Raw genomic sequence first — 21,503 nt, forward strand, 5'->3', positions numbered from 1 at the left:
GGAGCCACGTCACTTCCTCTGCGGAGAGCGCTGGCGCCGGGGACGGTGCGGTCGGGTCGGTGCGGCGGTGGCGGGGAGCGGCGCAGCGGGACGATGAGCGACAGCGGGGAGCAGAACTACGGCGAGCGGGTAATACACGGAGCCTGAGTGCGCTGCCCGGCCGCCCTCCTCCTCCTCCTTCCCCCCCCACCCCCATCCCAATACCTTTCTCCGCCCTTCTCCGGGCGGTGCGGCCGCTCCCCGTGTCCCCGGCCCGCGACCTGGGCGGAGCGGGTGGCAGAGCCGGCGCGGCGGGTGAGGAGGCCCCGGCGGACGCGGGGGAGGCCCGGCGAGGGGAGAAGATGGCGGCCGGCCCGGCCGGGAAGGCGGTGGGGGCGCGCGGCGGGGACGCTCTGGCTGCTCGCCCGCCGGCGCGCTCCGTGGTGAGTCTGCCCGGCGCCATCTTGGGCTGGTGACCGGGCGCGCCGGAGAGGGACAAAATGGCTGCGTGGCCCGGGCTGTGCTGCCGCGCCCCCGCCGGCGCCTCTCTCCCCGGCAGGGTTGCCTTGTCCTTACCCCGAGCGTGGTGGGGCTGCCCGGGAGGGTGCGGGGCCGAGTGGGCAGGGGGACGGCCGGCTCCGTTCCTGCACCTTTCCCGCAGCAGCGCTGGGAGTTCACGGCCTTTCGGGCCTCTCTGAGCTCGCAGCCGGGTTGCGGCGGTCTCGGCTGGTGCCGTGGTGCTTCGTCCTCCATCTCCCGGCCCTGTTAGGTAACGTCTGGGCAGGGAAGGAAAATCCCGAGCCGGTAGTAGCTTGAGCTCTCGTTATACTCTCTCCAAAGCTCCATTGCAGTTCGCTTTTGTTGAATTAATTTCTAAATCCAGCTCGATTTGCTGCTCCTGGCGCTTGCTTGTGAAATACTAACTCTGCCTCTTGATGTAGTTGCAGTCTTGCATCCAGGTGGCTTGGTCTCTAATTAAATTTAAATGTGATTGCAAGAGCCAAAGGGTTAAACCTCAAACTGAATGCACTCAGTGCTAGGGCAGTGTCCTTGCTTTGTGGAACCTGCAGTAGATGTTCTCTTAAGCTGCATAGTTACTGCAAGATGTTACTGTCTGGATGGAGTTTTACTAATATTGCAGTAGATGATTTGCTGAGCTTCACATTTGTAATGTAAATCTGCAACACAGGTTACCTATAGTTGTTTTTTCTTCAGTGAATCAGTCTTGTTTTCCTTTGAGGGCTTTAATTTTTACTGCAACAGATAAGTGCAGTGCAGGGGTCAATACTGTGTTTTTGGGTTTTGTTTTTTTTTTTTCACCATCAGTCTGTAACTTTTTATCTTATTGCAGCCTGAGAGGGAGTTGTGGAGGTGATAAGTAGTTTAAATTTTAAACCTTCCCTGGAGGTGGCAAAAAAAAAAAATCATAATTTTGAGCACAAAATTGCAGTGTCTTTCTTTGAATATGGCCTTTTCTTTTTCAGAGTCACTATAATAATCTTTAATAGTATGAGTGTTTCTACTTCAAGCTAGACTAGGTAGGGAAATTTGATCTCCAGGAAGCAAAAAATGCTAGATGGAAGTGAACGTTGAAATCTAGGGATTAAAGAATAGAGCCGTCCCACCCCCAGTTTTGTCTTTATTGATGTCTTCATGTCACTCTTGCAACTGGTATATTTTTAGTGACGGAGTATTACTTCTGACTTGCTCAAGGTGAATTTCTGTGTGTTAGGGTTTTTTAAAGTTGATTTAATTACTGTTGTACAAGTCAGACTGAAAACTAATTTTAGATGGTAGCCTAACTTCAGTAAAGTTTGTCAGGGTAAGCTGCGTTGTGTTTTCCATCAGAATGAGTAGAAATCTTAAAACCCTTAGAGCAAAGTCTTTCTGAAACATAGTTGTGCAGGGTGTGATAAGACAGCAACTGCTATCCCACCAGCTTTTCTATTTTATCTTTTCTGTACTTTTATTAAAAAAAAAATGTAAATCATGCGGAGGCAGTCTTTGCCAAGGCTTAAAATGAGCTGTGTCTGAACTTCTGTGAATTGTCAATAGGTAAGTTGTATGCAATGTATATGTAAAACTAAAAGATAAAACCGTAGAGCTGTGAGTGTGTTATTTCAGACTAGATCAGAGAGTGGCTTTTCTAATGCCACTAACCAGTGTTAGTTATGATATTTTTTCTTACTTAAGGCTTATATTGTACCGTGTCAATGGCTTTCTGCTTTTTCAAGCTGAAGTGCGGAAGTCTCTGCAGAGTAGAAACGGTGTTTGGATAAATAATCTAGGATATGACTTTACAACTGTCTGTTCAGCTGTTCCAAGTTCATGCTGCCAACAAGAATTGTGCTCCTGAAGATGTGTTCCTGCTTTCTCCCTTGTAGTAGTGTTTGTATAGTCAGTCAGATCTGGAAATTAAATCAGCTGAATTGTTTTTTTGTTTTTTTTTTGTTTGTTTTTTTTTTTTTTTCTGATTCCATTTCCAGCTGCCTTGGTTTGCAGACTTGATTTGATTGTGTAGCCACAAGGCCCAGTGTCAACATTGGGGATGAAGAAGAAATACTAGGTGCTTTTGCATGGGACTTGCTGTTTCAGCAGCGACACAAACTTAAATTGGCTTGTGCCACAGTTTGAAAAGAAAGGGGAAAAAAAGAGACGAAGAAGAAGAAAAAAAATCCCCAGTCAAATTCTTTTACAACTTGTACTCCATAGTGGGATGAAACTTTAACTGAAGAGACTGTAAATTATTAAATGTTACCAATATTTCAAATACTGGAATATGCTCCAAATACTGTCAGTATGCTGTAATAATTGCCACGTTTTTCCAAGTCACTTTTATTTTGTTTTCATTCATTGAAATTGTGCTCGCTGAAGTGGATGTGATTCAGACATGGAAGGGTTGAAAAGTAGGCTGGTGAAGGGAAAAAACAGTCTTATCTTGGGAATTAGTTAATACTTTTAATGATACTTGTGTCTGATCAGAAACTGCTTAATATGGTAGTCAGGAGTTTTGTTCATTTTTTAAATTGGGGGTAGGTTGAATGGTATAAATGCTCAATTTATAGATCTACTTACAAGGTACTTAACATATATATTTAAAAAAATGTGGATTTTTTTTTTTTTTGTTAAGTGGTAGAAGGTCTAAGGAAGCAGTTTGAGAAGGTGAGAAACAATGTGATAGCTTGATGCCACCAAAAGGATGGGTCATTCTCCGTGTTCACCCTTCATCAGCTGGCACTTGGTGGGCTGATTCAGTACCCTAAGCTGTCAGAAAATCGTTTGCTTTTTGCTGATGGATTAGTTTCCTGCCAGCTTGATGCACTGAACGAGCCCATGAGGTCAGAACAAGAGGGAGAGGCGGTGAGAGGAAGCAGGGCTTCCATTCTTATAATCTGTTAGATCAGCTCAATTTTTCAATTCTTGTCCTTTTTTTTTGGTGGAGTTTGGAAAGTGTTGCGGAAAGATGCTGTTCTGCTTTCCCTCTGAGTGGATTCCCTGCCCTGTCCCCCCCAGCAGTGATCTGATCTGGTGATTGTGTACTTCAAGGGGAGAGAGGCAAAAGCTGTTATTTTTCTAATGGATCAGTTGCTAAACTCAGTAGTAGAGAGGTTGAAGGAATGTGAAGTGAGCATAATTATACCTTGAATAAATCTAACTGCAGATTTGATAATGTGTAATCTGAGGCTGCACCTTTCTTTAGGAGAACAAATGGAAATATATAAGTTTATAGGGATTTAGGATTTAAAAAATACTAATAGTTTTATTTGACTGTATCTTACATTATTAAGTAACTGAAATCTGTAAGTTGTATTCCTGTGAGGAGAAACTGGATCTCAAAAGAGCAAAGAACACATGGTCCTCACTTACATAGCTTAAAGCCACTTCTGTCCATGGAAGCCTTGTCTATCTACTGCCTCCAAAGTAATCCTGCTGCTGAAACATTCCCTGCTTGTAGAGTAGATGACTGTAACACATCTTTATGAATGTGCTTAGAGGTGTTAAAAATACCATCACTACATTATTACGCATTGTTTTTAATGTGCTTAAAGTGGTTTCCAAATTATTCTTTTCATACAAGCCTGGACTTCTGGCCTTTCAGTTGAATTCCAGTAATGCCTGATGAAGGGGAACTGTTGGTAAAGATCAAGTGGTCTGGTGGTTTTTAAAATATACGCTTCACAAATTCAAAGTTAGAAAAAAATGGTTATTTAATAGTGAACACCAGTCTTGATCTGCTTACCAGCAGTGTTTGAATATAGGTAGGGTAAAGGAGGTTATTTCTTCTTCTCTCTTCTTCCACATGTTGTGACAGGAGCCTACTCTGGCATTTTTAAGAAACTTAAAATTCACAAAGCGAAAGAACAAAATGTAGAAAAAGAAAACATATTGTGAACAACAAAACCACATGATAGAAACTTTCCAGTTTAAGTAAACTGTGGGAGTGGCTTGTGTGAACCCTCGATGAATGTCAGTATAATGGGGCGTAAACTAACTTTGGAGTGTTGCAGGGTCCTGGTGTTTGACATTTTGGGTAGGGAGGATTTCCTGGGGGGTTGGAGTGGGGAGGGTAACAGCTTTGAAATTACCAGTCTTAGTAATATCCGGAGCAGGTGAGGTCCAACAAAATCCTTTGAGACTAATAAAGAAGTGGCAGAATCTGGAAGATGTAGTAGATCAAAAATAAAGATTTTAAAGAAGGACCTGGAAATGAGATGTGGATTTTTAAAAACTGGAAAATGTCCAAAGGAGCTGTATGAAAATAAGCCAACCATTTGGTTTTCTGATTTGGATATACGATTACCTTATGGATTTTTGTCCTAAGTTTCTTCTCAGATCCTAGGTGTCCAGTTTCTACATCAATCTTGACATAATATAGCAAAGATTGTAAATAAATAAATAAATGTGTCAAATAGATGAAGACTTCAGCCGTTTGCTTATGCTAATACCATTTCTCTACTGATTTCTTCAAAGCTTATTGACTTCTAAAAACTAAAAAGGATATGGGGTATGTTTATGGGCAAGATCCTTCCTGCTGCTTCCCTCCCATGGTGCATTTCTTGTGTCCTTTTCAGTATTAGACCACCTGTATTTGGATAATGCTCCTTCTGTCTAGCCTGAGTCTGCCAAGAGTGTTCTGTTTTGTGAACAGCAGTATTTTTCCTCAAATGCAGAATAGCCTTAGTTTGGGGTTTTATTACTTCTTTGATCTTGCTTTGTCTAACTCTTTTAAAAAGAGTTGAAGACTTCCTATGGCTAAATTAATACATTAACTCGGAACTTGTCTCTATGGATTGTTTTCTTTTAAAGGTAGTCATGGGTTTATGTTAAATTTGTTATTTGTAGCTTAAATTAGTTCTTAATATTTGCATTGCCCTTTGCAGGGTTAGTATATGAGGTGGCTGTAGTTTAGATGACCACCTTAAACATTTTGCCAGAGAAGAATATGACCTTGATCAACTGTGCTTTATTTCTGTTGCTGCTGATACTAATTGAAAATCTACTTTATCCAGCAAGTTGTGTCCCATCCCCCCAATATTGTATGGTAGGCAATTGTAAGTAGCTAAACTTTGGTTTAAGTTGTATGGAAGTGGTTTAAGCACAATTAAATTTTAGTTTAGCAAATGAATTTCTGAACGCTTAGTGCAGAATCCCCATTAAGTTGAGTGGTCAGGTTTAAGAGATGTGACAAAGATAAAACAAGTGATTTTTGAGAAAAATCTGATAATCTGATGTTGTTAGTGAGCATTCTTGATTGGGATTGCCACAAAACTTAGCATTGTTTTCAGGAAAAAATAAATTCTACTGAATTTAAAATTTCCTCTAGTATCTTGAAATAAATAATACCTCCTAGTGTGTTCAAACAGAATGTTTAAGCCGTGTGACTGAAGTTAAGCGTTATATTGATTTTTAAAAAGAAAGTTGAAAATCCTAATTAGGTTATGTCGTTACCAAAGAAGATTACAAGTAAATGTTAGAGCAGATGGGGTGTTATTCCAGAACAGCGTTCGGGTGTTTTGCACAGAATTGCATTTTTGGTTGGTGGAAAACTATTATTTACTTGGAAGCACAAAGCCTGCGTATGTAATGACACCTGTGCAGGCAGAGTAGGTGTGAGTGTGCTTGTAAACCTTCAAACTAGGTGTTCTAAACAGCAGGAAGTGTCCCAAAAAGTAACATAATTTTACGTCATTGACGCACCAACCACATTGTGCTTTCTGCATTCAAAAAGCACATCAGTTAGTCATCTCTGGCCGCAGTAGGGACCTTACTGAAGTCACTTTTTGATTTTTTTTTTTTGTCTAAGTATGTGGCTGACAGTGCACAAGTATTTTGAGTTTCCTAATACTAGAATTCATTAGTAGCTCTTCAGTTGCTCCACTGTGTGTTTGCTATTAAATATAGGCATAAATAGCGAATTCAGTTGCTTAGTACTAAGTTAAACTGAATTGACTGAATCGGTTTATAAAACAGTAGGGCATTTGGTAGATTCAATCCTTGAACTGCATATATAGTAAAAGTCCACAAGACATTTTTTTTTTTCTAGTTTCAGTTTTGGCACTAGATTTTATCCTGGAGTTTTTAAATATTCTTCATCCTGTTCTTTTTCTATTAAGGTTAATGTTGAAGAAGGAAAATGCGGAAGTCGCCATTTGACAAGTTTTATAAATGAGAATTATTTGAAGCTCAGGAATAAGTGAAGCTGAAATTTGAAAAAAAAGAAAGTGAATGCATGCTAATTGTCAGACCAGAAGTCCCACTTGTAGAATATTGAGCAATTTGTGTGAAGTGGGGAAGATGAAAGAAGTCAGAATTTGAAACGGAAGAATGAAGAAAAGGAATAAAAATGAAGTTAAGATAAGAAGTAATCTGGAATCTGAAAGCACTACGCTAAGTAATTACTAGTCTGTTTATGTGTCCCTGTATATTTTGCTAAACATGCATGCATTATCTGTTTAATAGCAAAAGTATATGCAGGGTAAAGAAGTGTCTACCAGGGAAAAAAAAAAAAATCTTAAAAATCTAGGCAGTTCTAATGCCAACTGCCCGGACACATAGATATGAATTTTTACCATTTATTTCACTGGAGCTTGTTTACAGACCTTAGGTAAACAAGAAATTGTGTACAAATTAGGCTTTCAATATCTGCGTGCAGGAATCCCGTTCTGCTTCCAGAAGCGGAAGTGCTCATGGGTCTGGCAAGTCGGGGAGGCACACCCCTGCAAGATCTCGATCTAAGGAGGATTCCAGGCGTTCCAGGTCAAAATCTAGATCCAGATCTGAATCCAGGTGAGTTTACTTCTTTTACCTCTTCCTCCTCTTTGCGAGTCAGATTACTATGTCAGAGGTGAACTGAAGTCCAGTTTAGCCCAATTCAGTTCCCAGAGATAACTGGTGATCTGTGGACATCAAATCCAAAGGAGCATGTGTGGTTTCAGGATTTGAAAAGCTAAACTACCAAGTTAGATCTTTTTACAGCTTCTTCTGAGGGGTAGTTGGCTATGTGGGCTTGTATCTCCACTGATACAATTTGGAGGTGGCCCATCTTTTAAGTCTTAGAATAATGACTAGTTCCTGAGCGTGAAGCATTAGGAGCCCTAGATCTTAGGGGCGTTTTGTGCGTTAAAAGAAACAGGAACATCAGCAGATCTTCTGGTTTAGGTCACATTAATGTATTACATTTTCTCATTGGACGCAGTGATGTTTCTGGAGTAGTTAACGGTGTATTCCATGAAAAAGAAGCAGTAGGGATAAATGTGAAAGTTAAGACATCTGTCTGACCTTTTAAATATATATTAATTTAACTTGAAAATTAATAGGCTGGAAGGCTTTAGACAATTTTCAAAGCTCTCAAAAAAGTTATGGAGAAAGTAGCTTGCTTACTGTATTTGTTACATGGGAACGCAAATGTACACTGTGAAAGTGCCTTTTGCGCTCCATTACCTGTCCTTATACTCATCTCTAAACAAGCTGTACATAGTGACACAATTCCCCTTGAAACTGTTAACAGACGTAACTGAGACGCAAAATACGCTGATGGTCTAAAAATAAGACTATGAATGGCCCTGAGAGCCACTTTACGTTGACTTTACCAGATGTGTCATGTAAAAGGTACATATTTAATAAAGAATAGAGAGGCTACAAAACCTGTAAATGGATGAGTGACATTTTCTTCGTAGTCAGCACTCAATTACCTAGACTCTTGAGATGAATGTGTTGATAGTTCCTTTACTGATTCATAAGCATTCAGGTTAAAAAATGTGAGTTTCAGCAGTAGGGTTTCCAATTGAGCTGCTCACAATGTACTTTTTGTGTGTGTAAGCAATGAATTAGGCTTACCAAAGCCTGGGGGTCAGGCTGGAGGAAGGGTGACAGCTCTGGAAGATAGCATGCTATTAGCAATCACCCATAATGGAACATACTATCAGATACTGTGTTTGTCTTTTTGCAAGATCAAAGTTTGAAAGGCTTTTGTGAGAAGGAAAGTACTTGGGAAATTTTGACAGCAGAGGAGTTGGGCTTGTTTTTTTGTATATATTAGACACGGTCACAAGTGTCAAATTGTACACTTGGCAGTCCCTGTAGTGCAAGAAGAAATATGTCAAATTAAATGAATAAATACTCTAGGAGAGTAGTACCACTTCATAGTGTGAAATTGGAGTGACCTCTCGAATTTCTAGTAATGAGAGATTTGTAGGACAGCTCAGGAAAGGTCCAGTCCGAAAACCTGCTCAAGGCAGAGTCAGCTTTGGGCTCAGACCATGTTCTCAAGGCTTTATCCCATTGGGCTTTGAAAACCTCAGAGGATAGAGGCTGCACACCGTGTCTGGGGAACGTTTTCATTTCAAAATAACAAGCAAGTCGGGACCTAGCCCAGCATGGCCTCCGGCACCTTAATCCATAACCCCTAGGGATTCCATACTCTTTAAAACACCGTGTTTCTCACTTGCAGCATAACCACAGTACTTTGTAAGAATGCAATTAAAAATTATACAAAATGCTGTAAGAAGTGAACACAAGATCTAGACTTTACGAGAAACCTGGCAAATCACTTACTCTTACAAGAAATCACCCTTTAAATAATACCTTGGCAACTGACTTTCTACTTTTGTTCATCAAAAAGTAAAAGCTTATGACTACCACAGTTTCCTGAGCATTTAACAGCTGTCTTGAAAACACCTGTGGCTGGAAGTATGTTGCAGAATTAGTGTGTTCATTAGCAGATTTGGGCAGAATTGTGTCAAGGCATGTGTTTAGAGCCAACATACTTATGCCGGTTTTCAGTGCCGTCACATGTTTGGATGTGGTCACGAGCAGGTCATCTAACTCGCTCTCACAAGGGAAATAACCTTATGAGAATTTCTGTATTTCTTGACTGTTTCTGTTGAAAATGTATTTTTGAGTTACCAGTTTTATAAATTAAACTTTGATTTGGGAACAAATCTGTGTCCTGGCATGTTTATCAGTTGGGGTGTGGATATACTCGATTTAAAAATCGTCTTTTATTGAACTTTTTCATCAGCAGCATAGCAAGCTTGTGATCTTCGGCTGACTCTGTGAAATCTAAACAATTCTTAAAGAAGGAATAGGATTTTCAGCTGTGGTGGCTTTGCAGCAAAGGAGAATGTCAGTATGACATTTAAGGCAGCAATATAAGCAGTGCCTATTTAAAAGAAGCCTTGTTCTCATGCATAATGGATTGCCTGGTTTAGAAGTGTCCAGCTCTTGTTCAGTGTAATGGGTGCATTCTGTTACCTGGAACATCAGTTCTGTGTTTGCTGCCTTTTTTTTTTTTTTTTTTTTTTTCTCCTATGTCAGTGACTGAAATGTGGCTGCATGCATGTATGGAACTCTTTATTTATTTATTTTATTATTGTTATTTCTGTCTTTCTTTACTGTCTTCCCCACCTCAGGGAAGTTATTTTTTTTTGTTTTGTTTTTTTTTCTTTTTAACTTTCTGTTGCCAAAAATAATTGACTCTTTTTAAGTACATAGTTAGAAGTGTCGTTTGTCATGGATGTCTATACATACTTCAAATTGAGGAAGACAAAACTTACTTAGCTGGCTCACTTCTGATGAGGTTGAAGGTGTTTTGTTTTTCGGTTTGGGGGGTTTTTTTGTTTTTTTTTTTTGTTGGTAAGGAGACGTGTAATGTACAGAGTATGTAACATGCAATTTGACTGTCTGGTGACACCTAATAAGAAATCCTGACTTGGAAGAAGCTGTTAAATGCTCAGGAATAAAAATGAGTTCAGGTGGAGAGCTTCATTCGTGCCAGTGTAGTGATGATGTTACTGTGAAACATGGTTGTGCAATGTTGGTAGTTTATAGTCTCGGTCAGTACTTGCTACCTTGGCTTCCACAAACTAGAGGAAGGACATTTATGACACGAAAAAGAGTCTGAAGATTACCAATTTATGACTGAGAGCCTTTGAATATTCAGTTGTTTATTGCACTTCTTAGCCTTGCAGCAATTTTCTTTGTAGCTGTGTGGAATGCAGATTATTTGTTGACTGCCATCAGCAGGCCAAGCTCAGGTGTAATATTCCACTTTAAGTGCCTGCCCAGCTTTTCAGCTAAGATTGTCTGTGTGGGGAGGGCTGAGGGTTTAGTAGAAGGAGTTGAAGTGTGTTTCAGGACCTCATGTCCATAGATGTAGTGCTGTCAGAAAACATTTCTGGAACTGTTCTGAGGAGGCCTGGTATGAAGTTAGTGAGCAGTTGCACCTTGCCTAAATACCCTTGAAGTGTGAACATGTAAACTTCCATGAACAGCTCATGTTAAATAACCTTTGAAATTCCAGAAGCCTACTACAGCTTAGTTTCTTCAGTTGTGTTAAGCTCTGTTTTGGGGGCCTTTGCCAGACTCCCGTGCTTGCAGTTATGTACTGCATAAAAGTGTATTTGCTTTTCAGTGTCACTGAAAGCAGTGCTAGAATAAGCAGTGTGCACCTTTGCAATTGTGCATGCTTTGTACTAAGTCATATTTTCTTCTCTTCCATTTTTCTGTTAAGTCTTTAAGAGAGCCACCCCAGCTATTTTTACGTCAATACTACTGTAAATGCTGTGAATATTCTAGTCGTATACTGCGTCAAACCAAGGGAGCCTTGTTAGAGAAAGTTAAAAGCTAACTAAAATGGAAGTTGAGGTTCCTGTTCTACAGTAGAAATGCTCTGAGAGCATCTGCAGTAATAAAATTGTGGAGATGTAGCATACAGTCCTTGAGAGTAGTGACTAAATGGATGATAGCTGAATCATGTGGTACTGCAGGTTTTTAGAAAACAATTATTTGGGCTTTTTGTTTGGGAGTATCTGATGTATTTTTGGAGGGTTAAAAAACAAAACCAAACCCAACACTGTACCTTTTTCTTTTTTTTTTTTTTTCTTTTTTCTCAGATCTAGGTCAAGGAGGAGTTCCCGTAGACACTACACAAGATCGCGCTCTCGTTCCCGCTCTCATAGGAGATCCAGAAGTAGGTCTTACAGTCGGGATTATCGGCGACGACACAGTCACAGCCATTCACCCATGTCTACTCGCAGACGTCATATTGGAAACAGGGTACGTCTGTTGTAGAAGTAGGTGATTCATCTGTGGTCTTGAATACACCCTAAAATCGCTGGGTTAATGGGGGTTTTCCAGAAACACATTCTGCTTCCTGCTCAGGCTATTTAAAATACATTATTGTGGTTAACTGTCATCTGGCTTTTGATAAGCTATGAATCTCCATAAGTTTGCTTGGGGTTGTGGGATGGGGATGTCTTGTTTGTGTTTGGTTTTTAACAGATGCCTTTAGAAGTGTTACCAGTGCAGACTCGTCAGTAAACCTGCTGTAGTAAATGAGCAAATGTGTGCAGTGAACTATGGGGGTAGAATTAGGAAGGAGAAACATTTGTGGTTGGTTTGGCTTGTTTTCCAGGCTTTCTAATTAAAAAAAAAAAACCAACCCAAAACGTTCCATTAAAAGCTGTTTTGATGGTGTGTTTATTAAGTAAGCATGCAGACCAGCTTGTTTTTAGCTGCTTTACAGGCTCAGGTGTCTGAGTGCAGTGTGATTTGTGCAAATGTAGGGAGGGGAAAGTGATGACTAACACAAATGAAGATACGAACCAGACCTCAGTGTGTGTGTGTACATATATCTCTCCATATTCAACAGTCATCAGCTAGCCTTTGGAGGAAAAACTCTTTAAATACAGTACCTGTTACGTGCTGTAACTATATTCTGTACGGTACTTTGACAAATGCAAAGTATTTTTGTGAAAGGAAGCTTGTGTGTCTGTAGGTTTGATTGTAATAGTGTCTGTTAGCAAGTTAACCTGACCTGAATCTCAGTAGTATCTTTTTGTTGTTGTTCTGGCTTGAGACTCTGACACTCACAAGTTGTGAACTACCTTGTACTGCAAATACAAGGAATTTTGTCCTAATATCTGTTTATCCCTTCCTTTAGGCAAATCCTGACCCAAATTGTTGCCTTGGCGTGTTTGGATTGAGTCTGTACACCACAGAAAGAGATCTGAGAGAAGTTTTCTCCAAGTATGGTCCAATTGCTGATGTTTCCATTGTGTATGATCAGCAGTCTCGACGTTCAAGAGGATTTGCATTTGTGTACTTTGAAAACGTTGAGGATGCTAAGGAAGTAGGTTGGAATAGAGAATATATGGCGTTTTTGATGTGTCCTCAGTTGCTGGGGTGTATATTGCAACAGGATGTAGCCTGGGGAAACTCACCGTTTGATCTTTAAAATGGTATAGGAACCTTTAATGTTAAATTCCTTTTGACTATATTAAATTATCGTAATGTGAGCTGGTCCACAGTATCTTCTTCCCTGCCTTCTCAGGGCCTAAAAAGTATGGTGTACCAGAGGAGAAAGTAGAGAGGCGTGAATACTGGTCCCTGTGCAGGCTGAGCTGTTGTGTAATTGACAAAAACAAACTGCAGGCTGGCCATAGTGCAAACTATGCCAGCAAGAAAAAGAAAATAAAAACACAGACTCTCTGTTTTAATTACGAGATGAGGGTTCCTTCATAACTCCACATGTGATTCTCTATTTAAAAACAGGCATGTTCAGAGTGGACCAGACAACCATTTTGGAGCTTCTCTGTAGAAGTGCTAATGTGTGTTCTGCTGACTTTTAGTGTGTCAGTCTAAAAGAGGCAGGGAGAAATCTTCTGAAAAATAAAATGCCAGGCTATATGTGGCTTTCTGGTGCCTGCAGATGTTTGTGGGAAACCCTAAGGGAGTTGGTAAATGGAAGTAGTGTCAATACCATATAACAAGTCATGGGATTTGTGCTTACAAGTGCTACAGAACGAACAGGGAATTCTGCACTCAGGCCAGCCCTTGGAGAGCAGTGTGCTTCTGGGCTGTAACTAGGCTTATATTCTGCATAAATTCCACTAGTTAGTCTCCAGTCTCATCTTTTCCAAATTTAGCATGGAGACTTACCTGTTAGGTTGGAGCTTCGGATGTAGGCCCTGCTAACGGGTGTGGGGGGGGATATTGTTTTGTGGGGGGTTTTTTTTGTTTGGTTTTTTTTTTGTTTTGTTTTGTTTTTTTTGTTTAATTTAGATTTGCTTATGACTTGGGTATTACTATATTCAAGGTTATGGTAGTTTTTGAGGATGTACTGGAGGGAAAAAATGCTTAAATCAACAAAACATTGCTCTTCTGTTAACTTCTAAATGCTTTGCTTCACGTTGCATGTAGGAGTAGTTACATCTCCCTACGTAAGCACGTTCAAAGGTTCATCTTAATCATGTCAGAAACAGAAGTACTGAAACAATTGTTGAAGTGTGTTCCTTTCAGGTTTATTATGCAGTCTAAATCACATTTTGAGTGGTTACTAATGTTTACATCCAGCTGGCCTAGAATGTCTTAAGAGTTTAGGTTTGGTATAAGGCACAAGTGAAACTTAGATGTGCATCCTGACTGAGTTATTTCAGAGTTTCTCTTAATACTGGAAGCATTCTTAGAAACTTGTGTTGGTAATTAAATTCATACCTACAGCTAATTGTATTTTATCACTCCATTTAGGCAAAGGAACGTGCCAATGGAATGGAGCTGGATGGAAGACGGATCCGGGTAGACTTCTCCATAACAAAAAGACCTCACACACCTACCCCTGGAATCTATATGGGAAGACCCACTTAGTAAGTTGCCTGTGTGGGGTTTTTTCCAAACGAGTATGAGATAGGATTGTCTTGGGTTTTGTTAAAAACTATTCTGTATCCGCTCTAAGAGACCTGATTCTGTGTGTTTCTTCCTAGTTTATCAGGCTTTTGCATTAATGCACTGTTCTGAAAGCTAGTCGCTTGGTTCTGACTTGTGTGCTGTGCAGTATATGGATATTTCAGTACTAGACATGAAAATAAATCACTGATGCCTAATTACTTTTTTTTGAGGGGAAAAAGTCTTAACAAGAGCTGTGCTAACACTGACACGGTTATCTGGCAAACCTTCTGAAAACTAAACTCAGCTGATAAGAGACTCTTCAGAACTTTTTTAAGGGTGGGGGGGGAACCCACCCAGACAAACAGCCGTACATGTGGACAGCCATCAGTAGTAACTCGTGTCTTTCCAGCCCTTTGGATAGGAGAGGTTAATTTATATAGCACTTGTCCGTGACTGATCTAGGGTCAGCCTGGATTACAGTGAGCAGAAACCTGTATTCCTTAGTTATGCAGCCTGGACATGAGCTAGCTAAACATTTGAGTAAGTCTATGGTAAGATAGATAGATTTTTTTTTTTTTTTTTACAATTTCTAAATTATTTTGAATTGTTTTCCTATGTATTTTCAAACATTAATGTCTCTTGCAAGCTCAAGTTTTCAAGAGTGACTTAAGAAATACTAGTTGAGCAGCTGTGTGGCACAGTTTGCCCTATCCACAGAGTACATTTTTGACTTAAAGTTGCCAAGAACGTACATTGTTTTCCCAAATTTCCCAGTTGTTTTTCCCGAGACTTTCAACTTCTGGTACTGGTGGTAATGTAGCTGATACTGTGTTGAGACTGCAGGCTATTTTTTTAATGGGAAAGTTCTTCCAAAAGGACCTTTTTGAGAGTTAGAAGTGAATGAAGGCTTGTAACAGAATGGAATTTCTCATGTGCCTGTGATATGAAAAGGTTAAGAGGTTTCAGACCAAGGAGGAAAGTAGCTGTCTTTAAAGTTCAAGCATTTTAAAAAGCAGTTATTTAATTAGCTCTGTTCCCATCTACACTGATGGGAAAATAGGAGTGCAAGGTAATAGTATAACCCAGTTAAAATAATGTTTACTTGACTGACTGTACACCTACTGAAAAGCAGTGCAAACAGTATTAATGTTTCATATTTTAATAAATGTAATTATCTTTCACTACTTGCAGTGGCAGCTCACGACGACGAGATTACTATGACAGAGGGTATGATAGAGGTTATGATGATCGTGACTATTACAGCAGATCGTATAGGTGAGGCAATGTTTGTAATATTTGACTTTTAAAATTAATTTAATTTGACTTAATTTTAAACTATGCTTTCTCATCTCTGTTTCTGCTGATGTAAGTTATGCAGTTCATCCTACATACATATGCAAAATATGTATTTTTGCAGTCACAGTTTTTCTGCAATTTTACTATGAAATCTTTACCAAAATGACTGCTCAGTACAAATCAGATTGGTCAGACTGAGAAATATTTTGTGGTGTTTAACCTGTGGCATGAGTTAGTCCATAATAGTTTTTTAATCTGCATTAAGTTTTGAAAAACAAAGTATGCTCTCTATACTGTCATATTAAAAGCATTTTTAGTTGATCTATGTGTTAGTGTTGAAATGGTGGGAATACAGGTGCAGATCTAATATTTGAGTTGGTATTATAGTGCCAACTTACGTTGAGTATAATAAAGACAAAAACTGGGAAGTTTCAGTGGTCACCAGCATGCCCTACTAATAATGATGGCACTTCAAATGTTGCCAAAAGTAAGGAATTGGGAATTGAAACATTACCTGTTTTGTATTGGACAGTGGCATAAAAAAAAGCTTTTTTTTTAACATACTGTCAGGTTGGATGTGTATGTTTTACTTTAAGGACTCAGGCCTCCTATTTCTGTCGGTCTTTAATCTGAACTTGTGTTTGACAGCTCAGTAGTGAGCTGAAAGAGATGATACTCAGGTGGCAAGATACATTGTCAGAGTAAAGTTGATACAAAATCTGTTGAAAACATGTTTGATATGTCATTGATTTTGGTGATAAAGCAAGTTCATTCTCTGCTTTTTCCATGAATACTGTCAACAAGACTTGTCCCCTGTGAAATCCTCACAATTTCTGGGACACTGTTAAATTGGACACAAAGATAAGAGTTCATTGTTCCTGTCTGCAATTGCCAGAGGTTCTTGTAGTTGCAGAATTCTATAGTAGCACTTCCCAAGTGGTTTGCAAAACTTAAATGCGTCAGCAATGGGTGGATTTATGACTGTTCCCTGATTACAACCTTGCTGTACTTACGGAAATGCATGAATTCAAGTTGCTTTATCACATTATAGCTCAAAGACAAAGGAAATAATAAATTCTGTGATCGTAGCTTTCAGTGCACTCTTCTGTTACTTTCTAAATGTAGAAGAAAACACAATACTTGAATGGATAGCTCTGTGATTGTTTGTCAGTGACTGAGGGCAGCTATCTCCTCCTTCCCCTCCTACTACTTTCAGCCACTGTTTCTCCTTCCCAGGCTGTTGGCATTCCTTCCAACCTGTCTCTCCCCTCCCTCCCTTGCTGTTGTCCCTTAAATCGGGTCCATGGCTTCTACAGTGCTTCAGGGCTGCTGGGGACAGGGAGGGGATCAAGGTACTTCAGTGCAGGGTCATCACAGTGGACACAGGAGACACAAGTATTCTGCTCGCATTTCTGGGAAGCAGTCACTAGGGTGCTTCTCTGCCTCTAACAATCCATTTGCTTGAAACATCAGTGGTTTGAGCATTTTGGAGAAACGTTTAAATGTAGCAGCTAAAATCTGAAGTTGATACTGGACATACAAGAATAAAGACGTGTTGGTTTTCATCTTGCCAGCATTTCTTTATACACTTTCATAGGAGGTAGATGTGACCCAAAAGCAGCTCTTTGGTCAAACTTCCAGTTTGGTTCAGAGCACCAGGTAGAATAGCCTCATTTCATTTAATTGACTAAAAATAATGAACTGAAATCTAGCAAGTGATTTAATTGAGGCAGCTTGCCAAAGCATTGGGGAACAGAAAAGACTTGCAACATAACTTGCTAAGCAGTCTGTTAAATGGTGCTTCTAGCTCACTTCTCCCGCTTTTTTTTTTTTAATGGAGTTCTGATGTAAACCTGTCAAAATGGCAAAGCACCAGCAAGGGCGGTGCAGTGTTTGAGTTTTATGTTGTCAGTCTTCCTTCTTCCACTTCATAGTAAAAATTTCCTTTTCACTCGTAAAGGGTCAGTCACGCTTTACTGGTTGTCCTTGAAATCTGTTGTTTGTTGCTTGGATGTTCTCAAAATGTAGTTTATTCCTTGTTTAGATTATGGCATGACTCTAAGTCTTTTTAGTGCTTGAAACATTACCTTTTTCATTCCTGATAGTGAACAGTGGCTCAGATGTTTGTAAAAAGTTACCAGAAGTTGTAATTTCATCCGTTCTGGGTGCATGCTGGTGAGAACAGTTGCAGACTGTGATAGTGACTGAACATAAAGAAGAGTACATGTGTTAGATGAGGAAGAGCAGACTAATGAGAACTAGTACGAGAATATGGACTACATAGTGTACTAATCTGAGTGGAGCATATCAGAATTCATGGCCGTGCTTCAGTCTAGCTTTTTGAGGCAGTCATGTGCCGGGCAATGTTCTGACCTTCCTACACGCTCATCCATCCCATGTCTGTTGTGAACTAAGGCTCTGGAGTGGAAATACGCAGAATATTGACAATTTCAGCAAGGGTGACTTCTATTTCCTATCTTTAAAAAAGTAAACAAACAAAAAACACAAACAAAAACCAAATCAACAACAACAACAAAAAAAAAAACACAAAAAACCCACAAACCCATCCCTTACCCCCAACCAAAGAAAACCACACCCCAGTGTTTTAAAGCTCACTGCAGAACCTCTGTAATGTCTTTTCATAGCAGGTACTGAAAGGGTGAAAGTAAGCCACAAATGGTTTGTGTGTGGCTACTTTAAAAATACACGATCTGCCCAGGTTAGATACCTGCTTTCTCATCCTGCAGATACTGGTCGTTTGAGGGAGAGAGAATAGTGGTGCATATGTTGTGAGTGCTTCCTCGAGCAAGGGAAATTTGGAATTGTTAATGATGCAGTAGAGCATTGCATGCTAGTGCTCCCCCCTAGAAAATCAATTGGTAACATTGCTTTACCTTCCTTGCCCTCTGTGCAGTGAAGCCTTAAGGGAAATACAGTTTCAGATGGGAATTGTCATGTTAAAACTTGAATTTCTCCTCATTGCCGTGGGATCTTTAATTTGTTTGGAAAAGTATCTGTAAACTAAATAATAACCTTAAAAAAATATTGGAGTGTGCACTACTAAGTGGAGAAGACTTTAAAAAAAAATGAAATAAAAAAGGAGACTTCCTGATTGAAAGTGTGGTGTTTGGGGGTTCTTTGTCCTTCATACGATTTAAGGCCTTTTTGAGCTGCTGTGAGACATCTGTGGCAGTTCCTGTTCCATAATCCAAACTTTAGACTGTTCCTGGTAATACTTCGCTGTATCTAAATCTGTGGAGGTACCAGCCCAACCACTTACTATTGTTAAATAACTATAATGCATTGTTTCAGTTCTAGGCAATTTCTCTACAAGGAGAAGTTGTACCACAGTTCTTAAATGTCGTTGTTTAAACGTGATTGTGAAGTGTTAAAGAGTAAGAGTGTGGGGGTTTTTCCCTGACTCCACCTTGGAATGAACTTGTTTCTCAGGACAGTGGGTTGCTCTTGCTACTTTAAAAAAAATAAAATTGCTTGCCTCAACTGGGTAAGCATCTGAGAACAGAAATGGTCTTAGAAGCAAAGGCTGTGTACTGATCTTAAATTGCTGCTCATTGAAGAGTACGACATTGTAAAATACAGTATTGGTCAGCTGGCACGTGAGTCCTTTAACTGCTCCTTGACGTCAAGTTTAGCCAGCTCATTCCAGGAATACAATAAAAAGGAATGTAGTGAAGTGATTCAGCATTATCCAGTGTAGGAACAAATGTTTTCTTGTCTTCGTATAATTTTCTTATGCTTAATGATGCTTTTTGCTTGTACAATGAACTTTTTATTTATTTTTTAAAATATTCAAAATTTGTTCTGCCTTTGTATTCACAGAGGAGGTGGCGGCGGAGGAGGAGGAGGATGGAGAGCTGTTCAAGACAGGGATCAGTTCTACAGGTATGATAAGAAAGCTTTTAGTGTCTGGTCAACAGATATACATGGTATTTTTCAAGTATTCTATGAATCAAGTCTAGGATATCTTTAAACACAGAAACTGGGTGGATGCTGAACACTTGTAGCTCTTCAGTGAGCAGGGCAATTTATTTCAAAGGTTCCCTCATTGCTGTGTAAAGGGGTGAGGTTAGTATAGGGACAGGTTAGTGCAGCTTTGCATAGGAAAAACTTGTGATTCATGCCAAGAAGATAATGTCCTGAAGGTCTGGGGTTTTTTTTCTTTTGTTATTGGGAGATTAGTGGAACTAGGCAAGGAAATGCAAAACTTGGGAGTGCCTGGATTGGAGGTGTTTGGGGGTGGGATTAGTTGTAGCAGTGATTGCTACTCAAAACCACTCTTCATCTCAAAACTATAATTTAACTATAATTTAAAGTTAAGGTGTGATTTGGCTTACACTGCTTGCTTGGGATGCTCTTGGCTTGAAACACTAAAATAGCATGTAATCAAATTGTGAATGCAAGAGAGCTTATATTTCTTTTATTAGTCCAAAGCAGTATTACTCTGACTTGGTAATAAAAGAGTATTAAGAAAACGCATCTTTGCGTTGTTATCCAATTGAAATGTTGGTCAGCTCTTTATGTGCTTGTTAGCTTTCCCCAGTATGCTCTTGATGCCACAGTTGGTTTAGAAGTACCCACATAAGGCTGCTGCCACCCATCTACCACAGGCCTTAACAAAGGGATTGTTTCTGTTGCCCTCTTTCACAGGAGGAGATCACCATCCCCATATTACAGCCGAGGGGGCTACAGATCTCGGTCCAGATCTCGATCCTATTCACCTCGTAAGTACTCTTAGGGCTCCCGTATCAAAATCAAATTTCCACTTTGCCTGAACTACTACTTTTGAGGTTTTGCATCCATAAAGACTGTTCAACTCCAATGTGGTTATTTTTTGGTTTTGAACCACAGTTCCCTTTAGCGTTTTATTGAGTAACTGGCGACCTTGAAGACAGAGCAAATATTTAGTTTGCAAAAAAATAAACTAGGTAATACTCTTTGTTTAGAAAGTCTGAAGTACCATTTCTTTCTCAGAAACTCTGTTAAAGGAGTTTGTAGTATGCTGACAGTTTGGTTACCTCTAGGATAGCAAGGCCAAATTGCCAAGCCTCACACGTTCTAGCGCTGGAACTAAATTTCCCAGTGTAACTTGTTAAAGAGGAGGTTAACTTCCTCTGAGGTCCAAATAGTGCTGCTTTTTTTTTCTGAATTGCTCATTTGCATGGAAGATAAAGCTGCATTATGATGGCAGAAAGTTAATAAACACAATGGCATTCCTAGCATATTCCCTTTGTAACGGATACAGAGTGAGCGAATAGGTTGTGTTCTCATGTTTACCTTTCGTGGCCAAATGAAAACAAGTGTAACCGCTTTTACTGATACCTAGGGCAGCTGGCCACTGAGGGAACAGTTACAATGTGAATTCGTATTGTGCGCTGAAACAGCAGCCCTGGCATATGACGGGAATTGGGGTTTTTCTACGCAAAGGAACTGGCAGAACGGTACTGACGGCTGGACTTTGTCATAGGCAAATGATAAGGCTCTTGGATTCAATGCAGATTTGAGGGGTGGCAGAATTTAATCAGAACTCTTAAAAATCTGTTAATCCTTGGAAGTCTAATAGCATATGTATTTCTTTTTTCTTTCAGGTCGCTATTAAAGCATGACATGTAGAGGAATTTCTAGCTACAGCCTTTGCGTTGAAATTGCAAGTTTGTGGACGATATTTTTGTCTCTTCTGTTTAAACGAGTGAACAGTGCCTAGTGAATAGGTGACTTTTACACCTTTTATGAAGACTATTTCTGTGATGTTAAATGCTGTTTCATTCTGCATATTTGTGTAGTTTGGTGCTTTGTTTCAAGTTGTGTTTTGGAAGGAGTATGTTTTGCATGTATTTTTTTAGTCTCAATTTTGACTCCTGAAAGGTTTCTATTGTAAAGACAAACTGTTCAGTTAGTTTTTTCTACTGATTCCAAGGTATTCTGAAGATCAAAACCTGTGTAAAATGCTTTCAAAAAGTGAAAAATAAAATAAAAAGAAGTTTGTTTTTTCTTTTCCTACTTACTTTTGCTAAGTATAAGTTACGGGTTGAAAAAGGGACTAC

The 21,503-nt window shown here is 39.7% G+C and overlaps 1 protein-coding gene across 1 annotated transcript; it reads left to right on the forward strand.

The window, feature by feature from the left end:
- The first annotated feature begins 44 nt into the window (after nucleotides 1-44).
- On the forward strand, nucleotides 45-21,444 carry TRA2B (transformer 2 beta homolog). The gene is made up of 9 exons (XM_086754573.1): nucleotides 45-129; nucleotides 7,133-7,266; nucleotides 11,373-11,535; nucleotides 12,422-12,610; nucleotides 14,008-14,123; nucleotides 15,337-15,420; nucleotides 19,282-19,344; nucleotides 20,110-20,183; nucleotides 21,048-21,444. The coding sequence occupies exons 1-9, from the start codon at nucleotides 94-96 to the stop codon at nucleotides 21,056-21,058; spliced, it is 870 nt and encodes a 289-aa protein (XP_086610699.1). The 5' UTR covers nucleotides 45-93; the 3' UTR covers nucleotides 21,059-21,444.
- The last annotated feature ends 59 nt before the right edge of the window (nucleotides 21,445-21,503 follow it).

Source organism: Chlamydotis macqueenii, chromosome 9, assembly GCF_036417535.1.
Source record: "Chlamydotis macqueenii isolate bChlMac1 chromosome 9, bChlMac1.mat, whole genome shotgun sequence".
Lineage (NCBI taxonomy): Eukaryota > Metazoa > Chordata > Aves > Otidiformes > Otididae > Chlamydotis > Chlamydotis macqueenii.